The sequence below is a fragment of the Ranitomeya imitator genome, chromosome 2, assembly GCF_032444005.1.
Source record: "Ranitomeya imitator isolate aRanImi1 chromosome 2, aRanImi1.pri, whole genome shotgun sequence".
NCBI lineage: Eukaryota > Metazoa > Chordata > Amphibia > Anura > Dendrobatidae > Ranitomeya > Ranitomeya imitator.
In genome coordinates, this window is record NC_091283.1 from 455,051,792 (window position 1) to 455,072,114 (window position 20,323).

Below are 20,323 nucleotides of genomic sequence, written 5' to 3' on the forward strand. Positions count from 1 at the left end.
GACTGCAAGTCCCATCAGGCTATGCCTGCTACAATGACAGTGATTGACACATTAGCCAATGATGGGACAGTAGTAGTCCCATCATCCGGCTAATGTATTGAATGTAAAAAAAAAACAAAACACAAACATACATACTACATACAACATACTACATACATACAAGATACATACAACATACATACATAAATACATACATACTACATACATTCTACATACTGTACATACATACATGCATACTACATACATACAACATACATACTACACACATACAACATACATACTACATACATACTACATACATACAACATACTACATGCATACTACATACATACTACATACATGCAACATACTACATAGATACTACATAGATACTACATACATACTACATACATACAACATACTACATACATACTACATACATTCTACATACATACTTCATACAATACATTCATACATACTTACCATACTTCAGCGCCTGCAAAAAAACGTAAAATAATAAACCGTATACTACCTGTCCACCGTAGTCCAATTAATAACGAGTGTCCCACAACGATCTCCCCTATAGAACAGTGACATCAGGTGATGTCACTGCTCTATAGGACCTTCATTGACACATTGACAGGAGACAATGGCTCCTTCAGTGCATCACTGAGAGGTTACTATAGTTCAGAGTCTCACTTTATGGCAATTGCTGCGTGGGAAATTTCTCACACAGCAATGCCAAAAGTGAGACTAGGGACTATTTTTTTTACAGCGGCGGAGGAATACAGTGCGGAAGGATACCTTCCTCCCATCATTGTATTCCTGGAGCCCCTAGAGAGCGGTCACATCAGCTGATGCTGCCGCTCTCCACGTGAGATAGTCGTGGGACACTCGTGGATTTCTGTGGATCAGGGAGTATATTGGTTGTTTGTTATTTTAATATTTTTTACAGATGACACTGGCTTCGGTGAACAAAGTGACAAGTGATGGTGAGTATGTACTCTATGTTATATGTACTGTATGTCTGTATGTATGTATTGTATGTAATGTATGAATGTACTGTATGTAGTATGTATGTAGTATGTATGTATGTTGTATGCAGTATGTATGTAGTATGTTGTATGTATGTATGTTGTATGTATGTAGTATGTATGTAGTATATATGTAGTATGTATGTAGTATGTTGTATGTATGTATGTAGTATGTTGTATGTATGTAGTATTTATGTAGTATGTTGTATGTATGTTTGTTGTATGTATGTTGTATGTAGTATGTTGTATGTATGTAGTATGTATGTTGTATGTATGTAATTTGTATGTAGTATGTTGTATGTATGTATGTATGTAGTATGTATGTTGTATGATGTATGTATATAGTATGTTGTATGTATGTTGTATGTAATTTGTATGTAGTATGTATGTAGTATGTACCGTATTTTTCGGACTATAAGACGCACCGTACCATAAGACGCACCCCAAATTTGGGGTGAAAATTGCAGAAAAAAAGATCTCTCGGCTTCAGGAAAATGGCCGCCGCGATCTCCATCTGCGCACGCGCGGCCTCCCGTGGCCATTTTCCTGAAGCCCCAGGAAGCAGAAAACTCAATCTGCGCACACGCGGCCTCAGGAAGATGGCCGCCGCCACCGGGAAAACCGTAACTCACCCAGCTCTGCTGCTCTCCTTCAATACCAGGCCACGGATTCACCTCAAATGTGGACGGGACCCTGCTCACGCCATACCGGTCACCGCACCACATCATCCCCTCACCTCTGTCGCCGCCACAATGCCGGTAAGCCTACATTCCAACTATAAGACGCACCCCTCATTTTCCTCACAATTTTTTTGGGGAAAAAGTGCGTCTAATAGTCGGAAAAATACGGTATGTAGTATGTATGTAGTATATAGTATGTTGTATGTATGTAGTTTGTATGTAGTATGTATGTAGTATGTATGTAGTATATAGTATGTTGTAGTATGTGTGTAGTATATAGTATGTATGTAGTATGCATGTAGTATGTTGTATGTATGTTGTATGTATGTTGTATGTATGTATATAGTATGTAGTATGTATGTAGTATGTACACTATGTAGTATGTATGTAGTGTGTTGTATGTAGTATGTATGTTTGTGTTTTGTTTGTTTTTTTACATTCAATACATTAGCCGGATGATGGGACTACTACTGTCCCATCATTGGCTAATGTGTCAATCACTGCTATTGTAGCAGGTATAGCCCGTTGGGACTTGTAGTCCCATCGGACGATGCTTGCACACAAACACAAAGACCCCCAAGAGGCCCGCACAGACCCCTGAGAGGCCCGCACAGACCGCCGGCAGGCTGCACAGACCCCGAGAGCCCCGCACAGACCCCCGGCAGGCCGCACAGACCCCCGGCAGGCCGCACAGACCCCTGGCAGGCCGCACAGACCCCCGAGAGGCCCGTACAGACCCCCAAGAGGCCCGTACAGACCCCCGGCAGGCCGCACAGACCCCCAAGAGGCCCGTACAGACTCCCACCAGGCCCGCACAGACCCCCAGCAGGACCGCACAGACCCCCCACGGTCCCACACAGACACGCAGTCTCTGCCCACGCACCGCCCACACTCTTCCCCCCTCCGGAACTGGATGTGCAAGGAAAGAAAAGGGTATATTTTCATTCCGATATCTGTGTCCCATTGACTTGCATTGGTTTCCGGTATCGGTATCGGCGATATCCGATACTTTTGGGATATCGGCCGATCCAATCCGATCCCGATATTTCCTGATATTGGAAGGTATCGCTCAACACTAATTACTACCTAATCATCAATACTATGAGTGGGTATATATATCTACTATATAATTGTCTACGGGTCACTTCCGTCTGTCTGTCACGGATATTCATTGGTCGCGGCCTCTGTCTGTCATGGAAATCTAAGTCGCTGATTGGTCGCGGCAAAACAGCCACGACCAATCAGCGACGGGCACAGTCCGGAAGAAAATGGCCGCTCCTTACTCCCCGCAGTCAGTGCCCGGCGCCCGCATACTCCCCTCCGGTCACCGCTCACACAGGGTTAATGCTGGCAGTAATGGACCGCGTTATGCAGTGGGTAACGCACTCCGTTACCACCGCTATTAACCCTGTGTATCCTCAACTTTTTACTATTGATGCTGCCTATGCGGCATCAATAGTAAAAAAAATGTAATGTTAAAAATAATAGAAAAACAAAAACCTGCTATACTCACCCTCCGTAGTCCGCTGAGCCGCTTGTGCCTGCCGCCATCTTCCGTTCCCAGCGATGCATTGCAAAATTACCCAGAAGACTTAGCGGTCTCACGAGACCGCTAAGTCATCTGGGTAATTTCGCAATGCATCCTGGGAACGGAAGATGGCGGCTGCCGCCCACCTATTGCCGGAGCTTCGGTGGATCCCAGGGATGAGTATATAACTATTTTTTTATTTTAATTATTTTTTTAACAGGGATATGGTGCCCACACTGCTGTATACTACGTGGGCTGTGTTAGATACCGCGTGGCTCTGTGCTGTATACTACGTGGGCTGCGTTAGATACTATGTGGGCTGTGTGATATACTCCGTGGGCTGTGCTAGATATTACGTGGCCACTGTTATATACTGTGTGGGCAGTATTATATACTACGTGACTGGACAATATACTACGTGACTCTGTGCTGTATACTACGTGGCTCTGTGCTGTATACTACGTCACTGGGCAATATACTACGTGGCTGGGTAATATACTACGTGACTGGGCAATATACTACGTGGCTGGGCAATATACTACATGACTGGGCAATATACTACATGACTGGGCAATATACTATGTGACTGGGCAATATACTACGTGGCTGGGCAATATACTACGTGACTGGGCAATATACTACGTGGACATGCATATTCTAGAATGCCCGATGCATTAGAATCGGGCCACCATCTAGTGTATATATATATATATATATATATATACATATATATATATATATATACATACAGTGGGGCAAAAAAGTATTTAGTCAGTCAGCAATAGTGCAAGTTCCACCACTTAAAAAGATGAGAGGCGTCTGTAATTTACATCATAGGTAGACCTCAACTATGAAAGACAAACTGAGAAAAAAAAATCCAGAAAATCACATTGTCTGTTTTTTTAACATTTTATTTGCATATTATGGTGGAAAATAAGTATTTGGTCAGAAACAAAATTTCATCTCAATACTTTGTAATATATCCTTTGTTGGCAATGACAGAGGTCAAACGTTTTCTGTAAGTCTTCACAAGGTTGCCACACACTGTTGTTGGTATGTTGGCCCATTCCTCCATGCAGATCTCCTCTAGAGCAGTGATGTTTTTGGCTTTTCGCTTGGCAACACGGACTTTCAACTCCCTCCAAAGATTTTCTATAGGGTTGAGATCTGGAGACTGGCTAGGCCACTCCAGGACCTTGAAATGCTTCTTACGAAGCCACTCTTTCATTGCCCTGGCGGTGTGCTTTGGATCATTGTCATGTTGAAAGACCCAGCCACGTTTCATCTTCAATGCCCTTGCTGATGGAAGGAGGTTTGCACTCAAAATCTCACGATACATGGCCCCATTCATTCTTTCATGTACCCGGATCAGTCGTCCTGGCCCCTTTGCAGAGAAACAGCCCCAAAGCATGATGTTTCCACCACCATGCTTTACAGTAGGTATGGTGTTTGATGGATGCAACTCAGTATTCTTTTCCCTCCAAACACGACAAGTTGTGTTTCTACCAAACAGTTCCAGTTTGGTTTCATCAGACCATAGGACATTCTCCCAAAACTCCTCTGGATCATCCAAATGCTCTCTAGCAAACTTCAGACGGGCCCGGACATGTACTGGCTTAAGCAGTGGGACACGTCTGGCACTGCAGGATCTGAGTCCATGGTGGCGTAGTGTGTTACTTATGGTAGGCCTTGTTACATTGGTCCCAGCTCTCTTCAGTTCATTCACTAGGTCCCCCCGCGTGGTTCTGGGATTTTTGCTCACCGTTCTTGTGATCATTCTGACCCCACGGGGTGGGATTTTGCGTGGAGCCCCAGATCGAGGGAGATTATCAGTGGTCTTGTATGTCTTCCATTTTCTAATTATTGCTCCCACTGTTGATTTCTTCACTCCAAGCTGGTTGGCTATTGCAGATTCAGTCTTCCCAGCCTGGTGCAGGGCTACAATTTTGTTTCTGGTGTCCTTTGACAGCTCTTTGGTCTTCACCATAGTGGAGTTTGGAGTCAGACTGTTTGAGGGTGTGCACAGGTGTCTTTTTATACTGATAACAAATTTAAACAGGTGCCATTACTACAGGTAATGAGTGGAGGAAAGAGGAGACTCTTAAAGAAGAAGTTACAGGTCTGTGAGAGCCAGAAATCTTGATTGTTTGTTTCTGACCAAATACTTATTTTCCACCATAATATGCAAATAAATTGTTAAAAAAAACAGACAATGTGATTTTCTGGATTTTTTTTTCTCAGTTTGTCTCCCATAGTTGAGGTCTACCTATGATGTAAATTACAGACGCCTCTCATCTTTTTAAGTGGTGGAACTTGCACTATTGCTGACTGACTAAATACTTTTTTGCCCCACTGTATATTGCATATATCAAATAAATATCCTATCTGGGATGGTGATCTATTTACTTACCACTCTTAGGCCAGTTTCACACTAGCGTTTACCTGATCTGCGGCGGGCCGTGGACGTCCTCCGTGAAGCCCCACCGTCGGCCGCACCTCCGCCTACTTCTGCATGCGGCCCGCATGCGGCCTGCGTACCTATCTTTAACATTAGGTACGCAGGTCGTGCAGCTGTATGCGGATGCTGCCGCATGCGTCGTTTTGACGATGCGGGAAAAAAAAATGCTACAGGCTGCTAGTGGCGGAGGTGCGGCCGAGGGCGGGGCTTCACGGAGGAAGTCCGCAGCCCACCGCAGATCAGGTAAACGCTAATGTGAAACTGGCCTTATCTCTATATGTATATGCCCCCCTTATCAGACTTACATTGACACCAAGTACTGTAAACATGAATACTGCTCATGCTTTTTTATGGTTGTTAATAGCACGGTTGCACTTTTACAAACTTAAATCTCTGTATTTTTTTATATGATTGATCCTAATCCCCTTATACTCATCTTTTGCTATTTTTTGCTGTTTGTTGTGTATTTTTATTGGATGTGTGCACCTCTATGCCAGCACTTGCCCTCTTACGCTTTTCAATAAAGACTACTTTTATTATAATTTCTTGGGCCCTTTACTTTAAACTTACAATCTGACCGTTCCTCAGCCTTTTTCCTTCCTTGGTTTACCCCGGGCTCCATGCCTCATCTGGCTGCACTTAAAGGGAATCTGTCACCACATTTGACCTATGTAAGCTATTACTATGGGCATACAGTTTATAGGCTGCTGAAAACGGTCCTACATGTGTGTGTCATATCAGATGTGTTGTTGCTAATAAATCCATCTTTTATCACTTACTCTTCCAGGCTCCGAGGCGGATGGTGCCTGGAGATAACTCTGCCTCCGGAGGTTATTTTACATGAAGGGCCGCTACCAGTGTGATGTGACGTAATGGCCGCTCTTTGCTCTCCTGGTGTCACTGCAGAGCTGTGTGTGATTATACCCGACACATCTGCAGGTTCCTCTCAGCTTCCATCTCACAGGCAGACATGGCTGCAATATTGGTGCAATACCGCCTAGCTGAGAGAGAAGCAAAAAATGTGTTTGCAAGAAGACAAATCTCCTTTTCTGTGTTAGTTACTTGTGTCACAATGGGAACGTGCCTACTTTTATTTAATCCCTTAACCCCCGGGGCTTTTTGCGGTTTTACGTTTTCGTTTTTCGCTCCCCTTCTTCCCAGAGGCATACCTTTTTTCATTTTTCCATCAATATGGCCATGTGAGGGCTTGTTTTTAGCGGGACGAGTTGTAATTTAGAACGACACCATTGGTTTTACCATGTCGTGTACCGTGTACTAGAAAACGGGAAAAAATTCCAAGTGCGGTGAAATTGCAAAAAAAGTGCAATCTACACTTGTTTTTTTATTTGGCTTTTTTTTTACCAGGTTCGCTAAATGCTAAAACTCACCTGCCTTTATGATTCTCCAGGTCAGTTCATAGACACCAAATATGTCTAGATTCTTTCTTATCTAGGTGGTGAAAAAAAATTCCAAACTTTGTTAAAAAAATAAAAAATTGTGCCATTTTCCAATACCCATAGCGTCTTCAATTTTTCATGATCTCGGGTTTGGAGAGGGCATATTTTTTACATGCCGACCTGACGTTTTTAATAAAACCATTTTGGTGCAGATACGATGTTTTGATCGCCCGTTATTACATTTTAATGCACTGTTGCGACAACCAAAAAAAGGTAATTTTGGCATTTTGACTTTTTTTTCTTGCAACGCCGTTTAGCGATCAGGTTAATCCTTTTTTTATTGATAGATTGGGCGATTCTGAACAAGGCGATACCAAATATGTGTGTGTTTGATTTTTTTATTGTTTTATTTTGAATCGGGCGAAGGGGGGGTGATTTGAGCGTTCATATATTTTTTATATTTTTAAAAACATTTTTTTTTACGTTTGGCATGCTTCAATAATCTCCATAGGAGACTAGAAGATGCCATAACCCGATCGGCTTTGCTACATAGGAGCAGCGATGCTCAGATCGCCTCTATATAGCAGAATTGCTCACTTGCTATGAGCGCCGACCACTGAGTGGCGCTCAAAGCAAGCCATCACTGACAACCATAGAGGAACAGGAGACCTCAGGTTGTCATGCCAACACACTGGTGACCTGCAATCACGGGGGGTCACCGGTGTGTGTATATCCAGCCCGATGGTCGGAAGCTTGATTTAAATGGTCGGAAGCTTGATTTAAATGCCGCTGTTAGAGTTTGACAGCGGCAACTAACTGGTTAATAGCCACAGGTGGATCTCGATTCCACCCGCGGCTATTGCGGGCACATGTCAGCTGTTCAAAACAGCTGACATGTCCCCGAAAAGATGTGGTCTCATCATCGGAGCCCACATCAAAGGGAGGAACCCCGACATTGGCGTAAATGTACACCCGATGTCTGTAAGGGGTTAAAATAATATTTGATGGCGGAGTTATCCTCAAGGAATCATCTGCCCTAGAGCCCGGAAGAGGTCATTTACATAAGTAAAAAATGTGGATTTCTCTGGCATAAAACATCAGACCACAGATATCAAGGTATCACCTTTATTCAGCTTCCTATGACCTGCATGCCCATATAGACAGTTTAGGAAGGTTGATCTTACTGACAGATTCTCTTTAAGATTATGTGGAGGACAATCTGGATATTAGCCTCTTCAAATTTGGTTCCTTGAGCAGTAGCCTAGATTGAACTCATTATCTGCCATTCCTGCCCCTATATATCAGAGTATGACTACCATAATACTGCTTTCTATGTACAAGATTATACTGTACTATACTACTGCTTCTACCCTGCTTCCCTTGTGTACAAGAATATTATTATTATAATACCGTCTCCTCTATACAGGAAAATAACTATAATCCTGCATCCTATGTACAATATACAGGTCCTTCTAAAAAAATTAGCATATAGTGTTAAATTTCATTATTTACCATAATGTAATGATTACAATTAAACTTTCATATATTATAGATTCATTATCCACCAACTGAAATTTGTCAGGTCTTTTATTGTTTTAATACTGATTATTTTGGCATACAACTCCTGATAACCCAAAAAACCTGTCTCAATAAATTAGCATATTTCACCCATCCAATCAAATAAAAGTGTTTTTTAATAACAAACAAAAACACCAACAAATAATAATGTTCAGTTATGCACTCAATACTCGGTCGGGAATCCTTTGGCAGAAATGACTGCTTCAATGCGGCGTGGCATGGAGGCAATCAGCCTGTGACACTGCTGAGATGTTATGGAGGCCCAGGATGCTTCAATAGCGGCCTTAAGCTCATCCAGAGTGTTGGGTCTTGCGTCTCTCAACTTTCTCTTCACAATATCCCACAGATTCTCTATGGGGTTCAGGTCAGGAGAGTTGGCAGGCCAATTGAGCACAGTAATACCATGGTCAGTAAACCATTTACCAGTGGTTTTGGCACTGTGAGCAGGTGCCAGGTCGTGCTGAAAAATGAAATCTTCATCTCCATAAAGCATTTCAGCCGATGGAAGCATGAAGTGCTCCAAAATCTCCTGATAGCTAGCTGCATTGACCCTGCCCTTGATGAAACACAGTGGACCAACACCAGCAGCTGACATGGCACCCCACACCATCACTGACTGTGGGTACTTGACACTGGACTTCAGGCATTTTGGCATTTCCTTCTCCCCAGTCTTCCTCCAGACTCTGGCACCTTGATTTCCGAATGACATGCAAAATTTGCTTTCATCAGAAAAAAGTACTTGGGACCACTTAGCAACAGTCCAGTGCTGCTTCTCTGTAGCCCAGGTCAGGCGCCTCTGCCGCTGTTTATGGTTCAAAAGTGGCTTTACCTGGGGAATGCGGCACCTGTAGCCCATTTCCTGCACACGCCTGTGCACGGTGGCTCTGGATGTTTCCACACCAGACTCAGTCCACTGCTTCCTCAGGTTCCCCAAGGTCTGGAATCGGTCCTTCTCCACAATCTTCCTCAGGGTCCGGTCTCCTCTTCTCGTTGTACAGCGTTTTCTGCCACATTGTTTCCTTCCAACAGACTTACCATTGAGGTGCCTTGATACAGCACTCTGGGAACAGCCTATTTGTTGAGAAATTCCTTTCTGGGTCTTACCCTCTTGCTTGAGGGTGTCAATGATGGCCTTCTTGACATCTGTCAGGTCGCTAGTCTTACCCATGATGGGGGTTTTGAGTAATGAACCAGGCAGGGAGTTTATAAAAGCCTCAGGTATCTTTTCCATGTGTTTAGAGTTAATTAGTTGATTCAGAAGATTAGGGTAATAGGTCGTTTAGAGAACCTTTTCTTGATATGCTAATTTATTGAGACAGGTTTTTTGGGTTATCAGGAGTTGTATGCCAAAATCATCAGTATTAAAACTATAAAAGACCTGACAAATTTCAGTTGGTGGATAATGAATCTATAATATATGAAAGTTTAATTGTAATCATTACATTATGGTAAATAATGAAATTTAACACTATATGCTAATTTTTTGAGAAGGACCTGTATGCCTACTACAATGTTGCCTTCTGTATAGCAAAATATGACTTTTATATTTCCCCCTGCATGCAAGATCATAACTACTATAATACTGTCCCTATATATATGAAAATATAACTACTATAATACTGCTTCCTGTGTACAAGAATATAACTACTATAATACTGCCTCTATGTACAAGAGTATAACTACTATAATACTGCCCCTATATGCAACAATATAGCTACTATAATACTGCCCCATGTACAAGAATATAACTACTCTAATACTGGCCCTTAGGTCCAAGAATATAACTACTATAATACTGCTTCTATGTACAAGATAATAACTATAATACTGTCCCTATGTACAAGAATATAACTACTATAATACTGCCCCCTAGGTCCAAGAATATAACAACTATAATACTGTACATGACTATAACTACTATAATGCTGCCCCCTATGTACAAGAGTATAACTACTATAATACTGCTCCTATGTACAAGACTATAACTACTATAATACTGCTCCTATGTACAAGAATATAACTACTATAATGCTGACCCCTATGTACAAAAATATAACTACTATAATACTGCCCCCTATGTACAAGAATATAACTACTATAATACTGCCCCTATGTACAACAATATAACTACTATAATACTGCTCCTATATACAATAATATAACTACTATAATGCTGACCCTCTATCTGCAAGAATATAACTACTATAATACTGCCCCTATGTACAAGAATATAACTACTATAATACTGTCCCTATGTACAAGAATATAACTACTATAATACTACCTCTATGTATAAGAATATAACTACTATAATACTGCCCCTATGTACAAGAATATAACTACTATAATACTGCCCCCTATGTACAAGAATATAACTACTATAATACTGCCCCCTATGTACAAGAATATAACTACTATAATACTGTCCCTATGTACAAGAATATAACTACTATAATACTGCCCCCTATTGCCCATGGAATACAAACCTGTTGGAAAAAAATTCTGGTGACTGCATTTGATCTTTTTTTTATCTCTCCTTACAGTATGATGATGTCAGTTTTTGACCTTTTCACAACTGTTCATTTGTCCATGAATTACCCACTATGCGAGTGGCATACAGTATTATGGGTTCTCTGCTAATATGACTGCAGGGTAAAAGCTAACGAGCTATGAAGACATCCTCTGCTCCACTTTGCATTCATGCAAAGCTTCAAATATTTGTCCCTCTGCAAGGGGTTAACCCCAACATTGACTTACAAAATCTATCACACATGACCTTTGGGTTCATGAAATGGATACTGGGAAGCGAATCACAAATTGCTGGACCCCCATGGAAATGTTACCATAGCAACCTCAGCAGGGGGTGGGGGGGTACTAATTAAAACAATCCCGGTTAGGCTGCAGGTAGGAGTGTTACGTGCCCAGCATCCTTTCCTACCCAGTGGTATCACTCACTTACAGGTAGATTGGCACAGCCAGGACTTGCCATGACGCCTCTATTGCAAAATTGCTGGAGGCATTTTTTTTTTAAGGACGGTACCAGGGTGATGAATCTGTCTTGTATCAGTGCACAAGGGCACCAAGACAGGATGATGGATCCATTACAAGGGAAATGGACGCGGACATCCATCATGTGCAATGAGAGGTCTTCACTGGCGGGGTACACAACCGGTGGCAGGCTCCCAAGGGCATCGCTATGCAGGGAGTAATTGGCATACACTGCGGCCACTGCTGAGCAAGGGTAAACCTGATAATGAGAAGAATGAAAAATATGCGCCCCCAAGCTACAAAGGCAGGCAAGCCGCTTTATGTCCGCAGCCTCCTGAGGTCATCGCATCATCATCATCACCCTCCTCTATAGACCGCATTGTATCCCCCAAAATCACAAGGAGACGTCCCTGAGTCACATCCTGATAATCTGATATTCAGGAATATCTGCTTCTGGGAAACCTGACCAACAAAATAGATACATTGTATTTAGCTAGGGTTTTTTTTTTCAATTTTTTAAATTAATTATTTCCATTTTAATCTTTTTCATTTTTTTTATATTTTTAATTGTTTTAGCATTTTTATACTATTTTCTTTTAGATTTTAGGTAGCTTTCGTATATCGCTTTCCAGTTATATTTCATAGGTAGTGTTTGTTGTTTTTTTTCATAAATATTGTTTCATTCTTTGCAAGTTATTAGTTAAAAAAGGCTATTATATATATATGTATATTTTATTACTATTGACTTATTATAACTTAACATAGATAGACTTTCTTCCCTTGAGTGACTTGATCTTATTTTATTGTGTTTTATTCTTTTGTCCTGTTTCTCTCTCTATAGATCGTCGCATTAGAGCGTCAGGTCTTTGACTTTCTCGGATATCAATGGGCTCCAATCTTGGCAAACTTCCTGCAGATCGTCGTCATCATATTAGGTCTGTTTGGGACTCTTCAGTACAGACCTCGCTATGTGGTGGCTGTAAGTACATACCCTAAAGGTAGACTCATTACTATGCCATTACCTGTAAGGCTACTTTCACACTAGCATCGGCCCGTCGCAGTGCGTCAGGCTGACGTACTGACACATCCTGTCTCAACGCTGCACAACAGTGGTAGCGAATGCATTATTACAACGCATCTGCTGCCCCATTGTGAGTTGCGGGGAGGAGGTGGCGGAGCTCCGGACGCGCATGCGCGGTCGGAAATGGCGGACACGACGCACCAAAAAGCGTTACAAGCAACGTTTTTTGGTGCCGATGGTCCGACGCAACACAACGCAACCGTCGCACGACGGTTGCGACGTGTGGCAATGCGTCGCAATGCGTCTCTAATACAAGCTTATGGAGAAAAAAATGCATCCTGCAGACAACTTTGCAGGATGTTTTTTTTCTGCAAAACGACGCATTGTGACGGAGGCCAAACGAGTCCGACGCTTGTGTGAAAGTAGCCTAATACAAGAAACGTTCAAGAATTTACAGTTGTTACAATCTCAACATTTTTAGTCAGCCACAGTCAAAAAAATTATATTCTTGTACATTGGGGCACAATGATAGCAGTTATATTGTTGTACTTAGGGGGTAGTATTATAGTAGTTATATTCTTGTACATAGGGGGCAGTATTATAGTAGATATATTCTTGTACATAGGGGCAGTATTATAGTAGTTATATTCTTGTACATAGGGGGCAGTATTATAGTAGTTATATTCTTGTACATAGTGACAGTATTATAGTAGATATATTCTTGTACATAGGGGCAGTATTATAGTAGTTATATTCTTATACATAGGAGCAGTATTATAGTAGTTATATTCTTGCACATAGGGGCAGTATTATCTATATATATATAATTGTCTAAGGGTTTTTCCGTCTGTCTGTCTGTCCTGGAAATTCCGCGTCTCAGCGACGGACACAGCATGGCGACGATGATGTCATAAAGGTTGCCTCGACCAATCAGCGATGGGCACAGTATCGACGTAGATGTCATAATGGGTGCCATGGCGACGATGATGTCATAAAGGTGGCCTCGACCAATCAGCGACGGGCACAGTCTGCCGCGAATTCGCCTCGACCAATCAGCGATGGGCACAGTATCGACGTAGATGTCATAATGGTTGCCATGGCGACGATGATGTCATAAAGGTGGCCTCGACCAATCAGCGATGGGCACAGTCTGCTGTGAATTCGCCTCGACCAATCAGCGATGGGCACAGTATCGACGTAGATGTCATAATGGTTGCCATGGCGACGATGATGTCATAAAGGTGGCCTCGACCAATCAGCGATGGGCACAGTCTGCTGTGAATTCGCCTCGACCAATCAGCGATGGGCACAGTATCGACGTAGATGTCATAATGGTTGCCATGGCGACGATGATGTCATAAAGGTGACCTCGACCAATCAGCGACGGGCACAGTCTGCCGCGAATTCTGGAATCATCATTGTCCATATACTACGGGGACATGCATATTCTAGAATACCCGATGCGTTAGAATCGGGCCACAATCTAGTAGTAGTCATATTCTTGTACATAGGGGCAGTATTATAGTAGTTATATTCTTGTACATAGCAGCAGTATTATAGTAGATATATTCTTGTATATGGGGGAAGTATTATAGTAGTTATATTCTTGTACATAGGGGCAGTATTATAGTAGTTATATTCTTGTACAGAGTGGCAGTGTTATAGTAGTTATAGTCTTGCACATAGCAGACAGTATTATAGTAGTTATATTCTTGTACATGGGAGAAGTATTATAGTAGTTATATTCTTGGACCTAGGGGGCAGTATTATAGTACTTATATTCTTGTATATAGGGGCAGTGTTATAGTAGTTATATTCTTGTACATAGGAGCAGTATTCTAGTAGTTATAGTCTTGTACATAGGGAGCAGTATTATAGTAGCTATATTCTTGTACATAGAAGCAGTATTATAGTAGTTATATTCTTGTCCATAGAGGGCTATGTTATAGTAGTTATATTCTTGTACATAGGAGGCAGTATTATCGTAGTTATATTTTTGTACATAGGGGCAGTATTACAGTAGTTATATTCTTGTGCATAGGGGCAATATTATAGTAATTATATACTTGTACATAGGGGCAGTATTACAGTAGTTATATTCTTGTACATAGGAGCAGTATTCTAGTAGTTATAGTCTTGCACATAGGGTGCAGTATTATAGTAGTTATATTCTTGTATAAAGGGGCAGTATTACAGTAGTTATATTATACATAGGGGCAGTATTATGGTAGTTATATTCTTGTACATAAGGGATAGTATTATAGTAGTTATATTCTTGTACATGGTGGGCAGTATTATAGTAGTTATATTCTTGTATATAGGGGCAGTATTACAGTAGTTATATTCTTGTACATAGGAGCAGTATTCTTGTAGTTATAGTCTTGTACATAGGGAGCAGTATTATAGTAGCTATATTCTTGTACATAGGGAGCAGTATTATAGTAGTTATATTCTTGTACATAGGAGCAATATTATAGTAGGTATATTCTTGTACATAGATGGCAGTATTATAGTAGTTATATTCTTGTACATAGGGGGCAGTATTATAGTAGTTATATTCTTGTGCATAGGGGGCAGTATTATAGTAGTTATATTCTTGTACATAGGGGCAGTATTATAGTAGTCATATTCTTGTACATAGGGGGCAGTATTATAGTAGTTATATTCTTGTACATAGGAGCAGTATTATAGTAGTTATATTCTTGTGCATAGGAGCAGTATTATAGTAGTTATATTCTTGTACATAGGAGCAGTATTATAGTAGTTATATTCTTGTACGTAGGGGGCAGTATTATAATAGTAATATTCTTGTACATAGGGGATGTATTATAATAGTCATATTATTGTACATAGGAGCAGTATTATAGTAGTTATATTCTTGTACATGGTGGCAGTATTATAGTAGTTATATTCTTGTACATAGGGGGCAGTATTATAGTAGTTATATTCTTGTACATAGGGAGCAGCATTATAGTAGTTATATTCTTGTACATAGGAGCAATATTATAGTAGGTATATTCTTGTACATAGATGGCAGTATTATAGTAGTTATATTCTTGTACATAGGGGGCAGTATTATAGTAGTTATATTCTTGTGCATAGGGGGCAGTATTATAGTAGTTATATTCTTGTACATAGGGGCAGTATTATAGTAGTCATATTCTTGTACATAGGGGGCAGTATTATAGTAGTTATATTCTTGTACATAGGAGCAGTATTATAGTAGTTATATTCTTGTGTATAGGAGCAGTATTATAGTAGTTATATTCTTGTACATAGGAGCAGTATTATAGTAGTTATATTCTTGTACGTAGGGGGCAGTATTATAATAGTAATATTCTTGTACATAGGGGATGTATTATAATAGTCATATTATTGTACATAGGAGCAGTATTATAGTAGTTATATTCTTGTACATGGTGGCAGTATTATAGTAGTTATATTCTTGTACATAGAGGGCAGTATTATAGTAGTTATATTCTTGTACATAGGGGCAGTATTATAGTAGTTATATTCTTGTACATAGGGGGCAGTATTATAGTAGTTTTATTCTTGTACATAGGGGGCAGTATTATAGTAGTTATATTCTTGTACATAGGGGCAGTATTATAGTAGTTATATTCTTGTACATAGGGGGCAGTATTATAGTAGTTATATTCTTGTACATAGGAGCAGTATTATAGTAGTTATATTCTTGTGCATAGGAGCAGTATTCTAGTAGTTACAGTGGGGCAAAAAAGTATTTAGTCAGTCAGCAATAGTGCAAGTTCCACCACTTAAAAAGATGAGAGGCGTCTGTAATTTACATCATAGGTAGACCTCAACTATGGGAGACAAACTGAAAAAAAAAAACAGAAAATCACATTGCCTGTTTTTTTTTATCATTTTATTTGCATATTATGGTGGAAAATAAGTATTTGGTCAGAAACAAACAATCAAGATTTCTGTCTCTCACAGACCTGTAACTTCTTCTTTAAGAGTCTCCTCTTTCCTCCACTCATTACCTGTAGTAATGGCACCTGTTTAAACTTGTTATCAGTATAAAAAGACACCTGTGCACACCCTCAAACAGTCTGACTCCAAACTCCACTATGGTGAAGACCAAAGAGCTGTCAAAGGACACCAGAAACAAAATGGTAGCCCTGCACCAGGCTGGGAAGACTGAATCTGCAATAGCCAACCAGCTTGGAGTGAAGAAATCAACAGTGGGAGCAATAATTAGAAAATGGAAGACATACAAGACCACTGATAATCTCCCTCGATCTGGGGCTCCACGCAAAATCCCACCCCGTGGGGTCAGAATGATCACAAGAACGGTGAGCAAAAATCCCAGAACCACGCGGGGGGACCTAGTGAATGAACTGCAGAGAGCTGGGACCAATGTAACAAGGCCTACCATAAGTAACACACTACGCCACCATGGACTCAGATCCTGCAGTGCCAGACGCGTCCCACTGCTTAAGCCAGTACATGTCCGGGCCCGTCTGAAGTTTGCTAGAGAGCATTTGGATGATCCAGAGGAGTTTTGGGAGAATGTCCTATGGTCTGATGAAACCAAACTGGAACTGTTTGGTAGAAACACAACTTGTCGTGTTTGGAGGAAAAAGAATACGGAGTTGCATCCATCAAACACCATACCTACTGTAAAGCATGGTGGTGGAAACATCATGCTTTGGGGCTGTTTCTCTGCAAAGGGGCCAGGACGACTGATCCGGGTACATGAAAGAATGAATGGGGCCATGTATCGTGAGATTTTGAGTGCAAACCTCCTTCCATCAGCAAGGGCATTGAAGATGAAACGTGGCTGGGTCTTTCAACATGACAATGATCCAAAGCACACCGCCAGGGCAACGAAGGAGTGGCTTCGTAAGAAGCATTTCAAGGTCCTGGAGTGGCCTAGCCAGTCTCCAGATCTCAACCCTATAGAAAACCTTTGGAGGGAGTTGAAAGTCCGTGTTGCCAAGCGAAAAGCCCAAAACATCACTGCTCTAGAGGAGATCTGCATGGAGGAATGGGCCAACATACCAACAACAGTGTGTGGCAACCTTGTGAAGACTTACAGAAAACGTTTGACCTCTGTCATTGCCAACAAAGGATATATTACAAAGTATTGAGATGAAATTTTGTTTCTGACCAAATACTTATTTTCCACCATAATATGCAAATAAAATGTTAAAAAAACAGACAATGTGATTTTCTGGATTTTTTTTTCTCAGTTTGTCTCCCATAGTTGAGGTCTACCTATGATGTAAATTACAGACGCCTATCATCTTTTTACGTGGTGGAACTTGCACTATTGCTGACTGACTAAATACTTTTTTGCCCCACTGTATATTCTTGTACATAGGAGCAGTATTATAGTAGTTATATTCTTGTACGTAGGGGGCAGTATTATAATAGTAATATTCTTGTATATAGGGGATGTATTATAATAGTCATATTATTGTACATAGGAGCAGTATTATAGTAGTTATATTCTTGTACATGGGTGCAGTATTATAGTAGTTATATTCTTGTACATAGGGGGCAGTATTATAGTAGTTATATTCTTGTACATAGGAGGCAGTATTATAGTAGTTATATTCTTGTACATACAGGACATTATTATAGTAGATTATGACTAGAAATCCATAGCTAGGTGAGCTGTATTATTTTTCACTAGTAGTAACCACGTTATTGCTTCCGATCACAGTGTGAATATCTGTAACCAGACTAGTTATACATCATTGTTGTTGAATTGTGACCCAGATTGCTCTTTATATTAATAACTGTCAAGCGTTGCATTCATGTCGCGTGCAAAGCTGCTTTCCTGTCAGCAGAATAAGAACTTTATTTTCCTTCGTCTATTCAGTAATAAAAGAGGATTATAAGGAGCTCAGTCACATGTCTTAGCTCCATTTCCCTCATAATGTGGCTCCGGGAACATAACTGGAGATCCAGCGTTTCTGACTCACTTGTGTTTTTCTTTTCTCTGTATCAGGCATAATGAGACGGATTTGTGTAATATATTTTCTATACATTTTATGTATTTTTCCCTTTTTACACAAGCCTGATTCTTGTCTGTATATGCAAATACCAATTGTCCATGTCATTAAATCTATTCTCTCTCTCTGCCAGTATGCCATCTGGGCAGCCGTGTGGGTGACCTGGAATGTTTTTCTGATCTGCTTCTACATGGAAGTAGGAGATCTGTCTAAGGTGAGACGTACAGCCGTGCACCACGTATTTCTAGATGACAGAGCCAGGGCTGGTAATGGCACCAGCTGTAGCGCTGGTAGTGTAAAATCCCTGGCTCCACATAATAAATAATCTAGAAAAAAGTGCCCATTGGAATGAGGAAACATTTAGCGACCATTGCAGGCTTGATCAGGAAGGATATAGTGACTTTCATGTATCCACGCTGCCACGCGCTCCTTGTGCCAAGCTTCCTCCATCTGCTGCTCCTGGAATGCCAGTTTTTGCCCAGCTGTTCCTAGGCATGCCTTCCCCGCACACGCTGCGCCCAGACTTGGGGGATTCTAGGGGATCTGCATTGCTATGCCACAGATTTTCTAAAGGAGAGGGAAATTTTAGTTGGTGTTGATCTTTTCAAAATTGTATCTGTGCCCATTTATTACAAGTGGTGCTCATGATGCCATCAATGTGGATATGCCAATGCTACAAGGGACGGGATACTATGCAGATGATGGCATAATTTGGATGACTAGAGGAACTGTGGCAAGTCCTGAGGACACTGTTGATGGTGGAGGGTACTGTGGCTGGTTGTGGGCACCATGGGTGTCTACGGGAACTGTGGCAGATATTTAGGACACTCTGACTAACACTTGGTACACTTTAGATGGCGGGGGGTACGATGATTGGCCATGGGCACGGTGGGTGACCACAGGAACTTGGGAACTATGACAGTTATTGAGAGCCCAGTGAATAATGAAGGGAGGGGATACAATATGGATGATGGCGGAATGTGGATGACTAGAGGAACAGTGGCAAATCCTGAGAACACTGTTGATGGTGGAGAGCACTGTGGCTGGTTGTGGGCACCATGGGTGTCTATGAGAACTGTGACAAATATTCAGGACACTGCGGCTGGCACTTGGCACACTTTAGATGATGGAGGGTACAATGACTCACCATGGGCACACTGGGTGACTACAGGAACTATGACAGTTATAGAAAGTCCTGTGAATAATGAATCGACGTGATGACTAGATTAACTGTGGTTAGTAGTGTGGTTGATGGATGGCATTGTGAAGGGGGCACAATGGGTGACTGACTGGCACTCTTCAATAATGGATGGGATAACTAGCGGACAAGCACCATGGACACTGAGTGATGGGTGACATTGTGGCTGGGGGCACAGTGGATGACTAGCAGATATTGAGGGTACTGTGGCTGGCCACGAGCACAGTGGGTGACTACAGGAACTTGGGAACTGTGGCAGTTATTGAGGGTACTGTGGATGATGGGGGATGGGATGACTACAGTAACTATGGCAAGCATTAGGGATGTTGACTGAAAGGTGGCATTATGGGTGAGGGCATAGTGGATTACTATGACACTGAGGGCACTGTGGTTGGCACTGATCATTGGGACCATAGAATGTGAGTCCGCAAGGACAGGGTCCTCTCCCCTCTGTACCAGTCTGTCACTGTAAACCTGT

The 20,323-nt window shown here is 41.4% G+C and overlaps 1 protein-coding gene across 2 annotated transcripts in view; it reads left to right on the forward strand.

Moving 5' to 3' along the window:
* Positions 1-20,323, forward strand: part of NKAIN4 (sodium/potassium transporting ATPase interacting 4) — a 58,765-nt gene that overhangs the window by 18,239 nt on the left and 20,203 nt on the right. For both annotated transcript variants that reach the window (XM_069751141.1, XM_069751140.1), the window contains exons 2-3: positions 12,484-12,621; positions 18,781-18,861. In XM_069751141.1, coding sequence (XP_069607242.1) covers positions 12,484-12,621; positions 18,781-18,861 — 219 coding nt within the window. The remainder of the gene's footprint in view (positions 1-12,483; positions 12,622-18,780; positions 18,862-20,323) is intronic.